The 7,084-nt window shown below is 42.3% G+C and overlaps 1 protein-coding gene across 1 annotated transcript; it reads left to right on the forward strand.

The window, feature by feature from the left end:
• Positions 1–769: 769 nt before the first annotated feature.
• On the forward strand, positions 770–6,452 carry LOC104868854 (MAM domain-containing protein 2-like). The gene is made up of 2 exons (XM_010633865.3): positions 770–1,355; positions 6,035–6,452. Exons 1-2 carry the CDS (start codon positions 1,107–1,109, stop codon positions 6,206–6,208), a joined length of 423 nt encoding a protein of 140 aa, XP_010632167.1. The 5' UTR covers positions 770–1,106; the 3' UTR covers positions 6,209–6,452.
• The last annotated feature ends 632 nt before the right edge of the window (positions 6,453–7,084 follow it).

The following is a 7,084-nucleotide window of genomic DNA, read 5'->3' on the forward strand; positions in this document are numbered from 1 at the left end:
CAGAGAGCCTCATTCAGTAGTCACGTCAACCCTATGAGGGACGTGGTCGGCCCTCTGTATCCAGGGTTCTGCAGCTCTCAATCAACCAACAGATTAAAAACATTCAGAAAAAGATTTTTGCATCAGTACAGAATATATACACAGACTTTTTCCTGATATCTTTCCCTAATAAATGCAAAATAACTCTTTACATGGAATTGATGTCATGTTAGGTGTTGGAAAATATCTAGAAGTGATTTTGGATACAGGGAAGGATTGTGTAAGGTATCTGCAAATAGTGCCTCCATTTTATGTAAAGAATTTGAGCATCCAGGTTAGAGTCTCCTCAGAGAGTCCTCAGAGAGTCACCAAGACCACGCAGACACCAGCGGTCAGGAAATTGAGGCCCAGACCAATTCGGAAACTGGCTCAAGGTCACGGGGTGAGTGGGCAGGGAGCAGGACACAAGGGCAGCTCGATGACCTTTCCAATCAAAGCAGCCTCCGTTTGGCCGCATGGCTTCTCCTCGGGTCCAGCAGCAGCTGTGTTACAAGTTCGGACTTCTAAATCCCAGTCCCATTTGCCGACACAGCCCATTAATGATGCACAAATTGCCATCTTGTTTGAATTCACAGTCTCAGTTTCATTCAAACAAAACACACGGTGACATTCTGTACAAATTGTCAGAGTGTCCAGAGAGTCTCTGCCTGCCCTTTTCATAATGGATGGCATGCTCAGTGCACTCTAAAAGTCTTGTAATTCAAAGGGGAAAAAGCAGCTTCTGGGGCACTGTTCTGTTTCTTCCCAGGGTTTTTTCATCCTGTGAAAATGCAAGCGCTTTGCAGATGATGCATCTCCATCTCTATCTGTATACTTTACTTCAGTCAAAAACAAGAGAGAGAAAAACAATGGTCCTCATGTACCCCATGTAGCTTTGGCAGTGTGTGCCATCTCCCAGCAGCAGCATTTAGCCACACATGCCGTACTGCTTTCCTCTTAACCCACCCACTTCCTCTCCACTGCTCCTACTGAATTGTGTTGAAATGAGCCCCAGAACTGTGCCATTTCACCTGCAGGCACCCAGCCCGGCTCAGCCCGTGTTCTCCCTGTGATTTCCAGGGCACTACATGTACGTGGACTCGGTTTATGTCAAGCACTTCCAGGAGGTGGCGCAGCTCATCTCCCCGATGACCACCGCCCCCATGTCCGGCTGCCTGTCCTTCTATTACCTCCTCCAGCAGGCAGATGACAACGTGTTCGCCCTCTACACGCGGGACCGGGCGGGCCTGTATGAGGAGATATGGAAAGTGGACAGTCCAGGGAACGCGGCCTGGAACCTTGCGGAGGTCGAGTTCAGTGCTCCTTACCCCATGGAGGTAGGTGTGCAAGGGAACTAGGCGTGCTCTGGCCTGGACACGCACGGGCACAGAGCTACACGCTCTCCAGACTTTCATTCCTGATGCACCTCAGTGGGTTTTTTTTTCTCAAGTGGGCATACGTTGGATTTATTTTTTAAGTTTCATTTTTAATTGACAAAAATAATTGGACACATTTATGGTGTACAGTGAGATGTTTTGACACATGTATACAATGGGCAGTGATCAAACCACAGTAATTAGCATATCCATCAACTCATTTATCATTTCCTTGTAGTGAGAACACTCAAGATCCTCTCTTCTAACTACTTTGAAATATGCAATATATGATTACTAGCTATGCTCAGCCCATTGTGTATTAGACACCAAAACTTATCCCTCCCATCTAACCATCCCTTGGGCTCCTCTTTGTACCTCTATTTTAGCCTTTCTTTTCCTTTCTCCACCTTTCTCCTCTCTTGTGTGTGCCCTTTTATCTTCTTTTATCACTTTCACAGGCTGGGGAGCATATTTTTAATAAGGATAAATATGGGAACAGCCAGTCAACCAACTAGATCTCCTGGGCACAAGGCTCTCTCTGCACCTTGTGCTATGACCGTAGAGAGTTCAAAAGATGAGGTCAGGCTCCTTGGTGCAACTCATTCCTAGACTTCCATTCTTGAGAGCAGCTTTGAGACCTTCTCTTCATTGAAGGATTTGTCTTTTCAGAAAAACAGTGACTTTTTCTTTGCAGCATAATGTCTCAAAAGTCAGAAATGAACTTATTATTAAAGCCCTAATTTGAAACCGGCTTTGGTGCTTTTATTTTACAGGTATTTTTATAGTTATATGTGATAAATGTCCAGTGCAGAGAATTAGAAAATTCAGAAAAGCGCAATAAGTTGAAACATCCTAAGCCCATCTACAAAGATGAAGACTACTGGCATCTTGGTGTTTATCCTGGCAGACCTTTTCCCAAGCAGAAATATTAATACACATCTACATCTATGTGTGTGTTTCAGAACTTCAAAGCACTTTTGAGACTGTCTAACAAAGTAGATAAAATTATTCCCATATTTGCCAATGAGAAAGGGGAAAACAGTGTCCAAGAAATTTAACATCTTTTTTCTAGGCCACACAGCTGGCAAATGCCAGAGAGCTTAGGAAACTTCTGAGACCGAGATCTGACCTACGGCTGAAAGAGGAGGTCTTGTCCAAGAAGCCCGAGGACCTCGGGATCCTGGGTGTAGCTCTGTGATTGCTATATGTGCTGATTGAAAGGACTTGAAGCTACAAGTAGGGTCTTAGTTACCCCTCACTCTTTAATTTGCATCTTTGCAATATCTCCCCCGGTTCCCTTTGCAGTGCAGAAATGCTTACTCCTCTGGCTGCTTTTCACTGGTGCCATCTGCTAGCCTGCCGTAGAGCTGCGGAGAATGCTGGGGCGGGTCCTGGTTTCTGATGTGTTCCATCTACGGATGGCGTGCCTGCCACTTTCCCACCTCCTTCCTTCCTCCCTCTTATGCCCCAGCCTCCAAAGGCCCCAGAGAAAGCATGGTGCCTTTTGCAGAATGTGTGCTATTTCCTATCCCCAAGTCTGACCAAGCCTCAATTTGCTCTTGCATTCCAGCGGAAATTCTTTTGTGAGTTTGGGTTACAAGGAAAAAAGGAAATGCATGTACTGCTTCAGATTATTTTTCTTCTATTAATAATGAAAGGAGTCCCACACACATACACACACACAAATAAGTTGTCTTTACCAACTCCTCTCATGCAACCATACAAAATGTTTACACTAAGGCTGAGGCTGGATGATCACAATTTTAAGCCCAGACTGGGCAATTTAGGGACTTAATGAGATTGTCTCCTTTTTTTAAGCTCTGAAGTGTTGTAGCTCAGTACAAAGATCTTCATTTTAATACCCAGTATGACAACCACCACACAATAGTAATAAATCAATACGCTGCATTTGAAAAGTTACAATACTGGACATGACGAACCCTCAACAGATATCTCTGGGTCCATATATATATGCTATTACTCCAGTAGTCTGAACCTGTTGCTGGTATTATTTGCTCTTGTAATTGCTGCAAAAATGGGAACTTGTCCTGCAGAAATCAGTACACATGATATCACCATGTTCCCAGACGAATTTTACAAAGGAAAACAAACACTGGAGACTATCTTTCTGAATGAGAGAGAACACAGTGGCATGCAGGCCATGGATAGCACATTCTCATCAGAATTGTCATTCTTAATCTACCTCCTCAGTAGGAGCCGTGTTCTGTCATTCACTTCCTTTACCAGCCAGAGCCTTGAGAGCTCAATGTCACGGATCACTGTCAAGTTTGTGAATGGAATTGGCCCTTTCCCGTATGTCCATGTCTGTTCCTTCATTTATAGCCCTTGCTGCTTGCAAGAGACAAACCTCCAGGCTCTCCTTGCATTGTGGAGAGACTGGGTCCAGGAGGAACAGTGTGATTAAACTACAAGGGCCCTGAAGAACCATCTAGTCCAATCTTTTTTTTTTTTTTCCAAAATGAAGTTGCAATTTGGAAGAGAGACGAGGCCTACTCAAGCTAATTAGTGGCATGCATGGCACAGACTTGAACAAGAGTTGAGGAGAGAGCCTGGAGGAAAAGATGTAAAATTAGCTCAGAGCTTATTATGTATCTGTCTCTGTATTGGAGTCTTTATATACATTATCTCATTTAATTTCCTCAACAGCCCCACAAGGTAGGGGCTATTATCCCTGTTTTAATAAAATAAGAACAGCAAGACATCGGGAGGTTTAGTGGTGGATCCAATGTTGCCTAGCTAGGAGGTGGTGATAATGGAATTTGGGCTCTGGTCTCTCTGTCTCTAAGACGCTACTGTCTTCAGAAGAGGTTGAAAACTAAACCTGTGGGTCGCACCTGGTGCAAGGTTATTTGTCTGGCTCCTGGAATGGTTTGTTTTTGTTTGTGTTTTGCTCGTTTGTTTTAATTTTTGAACTACTTATGAGCACTGAAAAGTCCAAGTATTTCAAGTAAAATCAGAGATTCAGATCCTCTCGATAACTTGTTGATGCAAACACATTAGGCCTTTTATTTGTTTGCTAGAGCTATCATAACAAAGTAGCAGGGAGTGAGTGGCTTTTAAAAAAAGTTAGAAATTTAGGGTCTCACAGTTCTGGAGGCCAGAAGTCTAAGATCAGGTGAAGGATTTGTTCCTTTAACAGATGTGAAGGAGAATTTGTTTCGGGGTTCTCTGCAACATCTGGCAGTTTGCTGGCAGTCTTTGGTCCTGATAGGATTAGAGGTCTCTACCTTTGTCTTCCCTTGTCTCTCTCTTTGTCTCTATCTCCACCTAAAGTCGCCCCCCTTTTTAAAAAAATAACAATGCTAGTCACTTTGATTAGAGGCCCACCGTTCTCCCTGTGACCTCACCTTAACCAATTACATTAGCAATCACTTTATTCCCAAATAAAGTATATACCAAATAAAGTAATATACCGAGGTGCTGAGGGTCAGGCTTTCAGTATAAATTTGAGGGGGCACAGTTCAGCCCGTAGCCTGCCTGACTTCTCAACATCAGCAACTGATGAAGCTGAGGGATTGTTGTCCTCTTTGGATGGACTTGCTTTCTCCGTTTCTCAAAAGTGCACATAGCAGCCCTATTTCATGCATTTTTGCTACCTGCCTGGCCCTTGTGAGTGCTTAAGTTTCATGCCCTGCTCCATATTGTGTTCTCATGCTCTCAACCCACGCAGCGTGGACTGCTCATCTGGGTGGTTTTCCCTACCCAAGTGAAGGCTGTGTTGACCAACCTGATCCCCCATGGTCACGGGCAGGAACACAACTGAGTTTAGACTTAGTGGCAAACAAGACAGCAAAATGAAAGGGTTTGCACTCATTAGCCCATGTTCTCTGTATCCTTTGGAACATGCCTGGACATGCCAAGATTGAGACACTCGTCTCTAACCCCTGTTTCTGTGACTCTAGTAGAGCTCTACATGGGAGTAAGGGATAGAGACTCAGATGACTTAGCTCCCTGTAGGGCAGGGGGAGAGACTGGCCTGCTTTCTCCACTCAGCCTGGTTTTCCTTGAATTCTAACTTCATCATGCTAATGAATTCTGGAGATATATCCAATACAACATGGGCACTACAGCTGACCCGTAAGGAACAGGGAAACATCTATCCATAAATGCAAATTTAGGCAGTCTGAGTTCATGGGAGCTGTGATAACAAAATGGTATAGACTGCATAGCTGATCAACAGCAGAAATTTATTTCTTAAAGTTCTCGACTGTGGGAAGTCCAAGATGAGTGCTGGTAGATCTAGTGTCTGATTGGTGCTTTCTCATTTTGTCCTTATATGATGAAAAGGAAACAAGTCTCCCTGTTAGAGCCACTAATCCTATGTATGAGGGCTCTGCTGTCAGGACTAATCACCTCCCCAAAGGTCCACTTCCTAATACCATTACACTGGGAATTAGATCTCCACGTAAAACTTTTTGGAGGACAAAAGCCCTCAGATTATAGTAGTTTCATTCTCCTAAAAGAGGTTATGAGTTGGGTAGAGTGCTTCCCGATACTTCTGTTTGGGAACATAATTGCAACTCCTTGTGACTTGTACTCACCTGGTTTGATTGACATGTCACTGTGAAATATGGTTAAGCCTAACAGAAATATGTAAACCTGCGCCATTTTCCTCCTAGGTTATTTTTGAAGTTGCTTTCAATGGTCCCAAAGGAGGATATGTTGCCCTGGATGATATTTCTTTCTCTCCTGTTCACTGCCAAAATCAGACAGGTAAGCATTCTCTTTTTTTCCTTCTACCCTTTTGTAACTTTTCTTTCTTAACAGACACCTGGTGTCAGGACATGATTTAAATTGTCTTTGATTTCCTCATCTTTTCTCTTTTCCATTCCTTAAAAAATTAATGACCTGAATTGTCACTTTCCTGGAATATTACCCATTTTTGTCACCCACGGAGTGAGTTTAATTTTTCTGAAACCAATTTTTCCCTACCTTCCAGTAAAGGAAATTTAAATAATATTAACTTAACTCTAACTCATCTTTGTATCTTGATGCGTGGCAGGATAGATGGGGGAAAATGCTTACAACCTACTGAAGATAATATAACTCTTTCCAACTTTATCCAAGATTTATAAATGTCCCTAAGTTTAAATATATTAGTATTTGATAGACACCTCTAGGATGGTTTTCAGCTAAGTATTATGTACACTTAATTTGTTTACTTTTTTTTTCAAAGTGATCCCTCAAATAATTTTATCCTGCCATTTTTACTTTACAAGAAAATACATAAACAAATTGACTCACATTAGGAAACAAATGTTTTAGAGTAAGAAGGACAACAATATAATAGTAATGATTGCATATATAAGTGTAACTGACCTTACCATTTAGTGAATTTGTTTCCTTGAGGGGCCCATGAAGATACTGTGGTCATCATATGCTACTAATGAAACCTTGCCTTGGTCTTTGGAGCACAGGGAATACATTTTTTGAACTTGATCTTTGTGGTCTGACTTTCACTTACAGTGGAGTCGGACTCTAATTTAAGATATGTATTATATTAGGGTGGGGTATTTAGCTCAGCGGTTCAGTGGCCTGCCTTGCAAGCGCAAGAACCTAAATTCAATCCCCAGTACCAAAAACAAAACAAAACAAAACAAAACAAAAAGAGATATGTATTATATTAGGAAGAATCTAAGAATAATAATATTTTGTACTGGACTTAAACT

Source organism: Fukomys damarensis, unplaced genomic scaffold (assembly GCF_012274545.1).
Source record: "Fukomys damarensis isolate Sample0158 unplaced genomic scaffold, DMR_v1.0_HiC HiC_scaffold_68505, whole genome shotgun sequence".
Taxonomy (NCBI): Eukaryota; Metazoa; Chordata; class Mammalia; order Rodentia; family Bathyergidae; genus Fukomys; species Fukomys damarensis.